A 1,914-nucleotide genomic window follows, 5' to 3' on the forward strand; every position below is an offset into this window, starting at 1 on the left:
CTCAAATGTCATTAATAAAATGTTTTAGCAGGGAGAAAATTGAATCAATGGTATGTAAGGAAGAAGTTCAAGCTGTATTGAAGGGATCAGCGTAAGAAACAAACAAACAAAAAGCCCCCAACCTTCTAGGTATTGATGGATACCAGTTGTAATATATCAGCAAATGGATACAATACTAGAAGTGCTCACTAGTCTATGCCAAGAAAATGGGCAGGCCAACCAACTAGAAGAAATCCATGCTTGTGACATTCCAAAGAAAGATGATCCAACAGAATGTGGAGACTAATGAACAATATCACTAACATCACATGCAAGCAAAAATTTGTGAAGATAATGTTAATTGTTTAATTAAAGATAATTTTAAATGATTTAGGCAAGCACATCAACAGGTCAAGTTCAATTCAGAAGAGGATGTGAAGCAAGAAATACTATTGCTGATGTCAGATGGTTATTAGTTAGAAGCAGAGAATATCAGAGAGATGTTGATCTGTGTTTTTATTGACCGTGCGAAGGCATTTGACTGTGTAGATTGTAACAAACTTGGATAGCATTGTGAAACACGAGAAATACAGAACACTTCATTGTGCTCATGTGGAGCCTAGAACAAAAGGCAGTGGTTGGAACAGAACAGAGGGGTACTGTTTTAAAACCAGGAAATGTAATCAGGGTTAGATCCTTTCACCATATTTATTCAATACAAATGACTCACCCTTTCTTGCTGGAAGCCAATAGGATTTAGAGCACTTACTAATGAAAATCATACAAGCCTTCAGCATGGATTAATAAAAGAAAACAAAAGTACTAGTTGTGAGGATGGCTTAGACCTTGACTCAATGCTACCTAAAAGTAAGGACAACACCAGGGCACCCTGCTGGCATGACATTCTGAGAAATAAGATTTGGGGCTTTCAATTCCAGTGATGCAGAGGAGAACCCAGAAAGATAGAAATGGTGTTGAGATATGCCAGACTAAATATAGCTGACATATCATTGGAAAGGGAAAAAATAGTATCTGAAAGGAGACTGAAAAAAGAGTTTTTCATAAGATCAGTTTTAGAAACTGGTCTATAGAAACTAAGCCTATTGAAATGGACTCCCTAAGACTATCAATGCTACAATCGATTGAGAATTTCCAGGGGGTTGCAGATTCCGGCTTGAAGACAGTTGATTTATGCACTAGCATTGCCAGAGAATGCACACCATCCAACTAGTTTTCTCAGGGCCCCCTTAACTTCCTTATTTCTCAGGCTGTAGATGATGGGGTTCAACAAAGGAGTTATAACACAGAAGAGAACAGAGACCAGGATGTCCATGTCCAGGGAGTAGCCTTCACGGGGCCTGTCATAGTTGAAGTTGGCTGTGCCATAAAAGACCACCACCACAGTGAGGTGGGAAGCACAGGTAGAGAAGGCTTTCTTCCTGCCCTGAGCAGAGGGAATCCTCAGGATGGCAGAGATGATGAGTGTGTAGGACCCTGCAGTGAACAGGCAAGGGCTCAGGCCAATGGTGGCACTGGCCACATGGAGCACAGACTCATTGATGGAGGTGTCTGAACAGGAGAGCTTCAGGAGTAGTGGAATGTCACAGAGAAAGTGGCTGATTTGGTTGGGTCCACATAATGTGAGTGTGGCTGCCATCAATGTGTGTGTCAGGGAATTCACCAGCCCACACAGCCAGGATCCAGTCACCAAACACACACAGACCTTCCCACTCATGAGGACTGGGTATTGGAGAGGGTGGCAGATGGCTACATAGCGGTCATAAGCCATGGCAGCTAATAAGACACCTTCTGTGCCAGCACAGGTTACGAGGAAGAAGATCTGGGAAAGGCAGCCCTCATACGAGATGGTCTTCTTCTCCCGGAAGAAGTTCACCAGCATGACTGGCATGGTGGTGGATGTGTAGCAGATGTCCA

At 42.7% G+C, this 1,914-nt stretch overlaps 1 protein-coding gene across 1 annotated transcript in view; it reads right to left on the reverse strand.

Annotated features, from left to right (window-relative positions):
• Positions 1 to 1,168: 1,168 nt before the first annotated feature.
• LOC101657802 (olfactory receptor 1052-like) overlaps positions 1,169 to 1,914 on the reverse strand; it is a 33,025-nt gene continuing 32,279 nt past the window's right edge. The window contains exon 6 of the mRNA XM_004717283.2: positions 1,169 to 1,914. This exon is cut by the window's right edge and continues 55 nt beyond it. Within this exon, the coding sequence (XP_004717340.2) occupies positions 1,169 to 1,914 (746 nt within the window).

This window comes from Echinops telfairi, unplaced genomic scaffold, assembly GCF_000313985.2.
Source record: "Echinops telfairi isolate 266 unplaced genomic scaffold, ASM31398v2 ScPeMD7_7466;HRSCAF=8504, whole genome shotgun sequence".
NCBI lineage: Eukaryota > Metazoa > Chordata > Mammalia > Afrosoricida > Tenrecidae > Echinops > Echinops telfairi.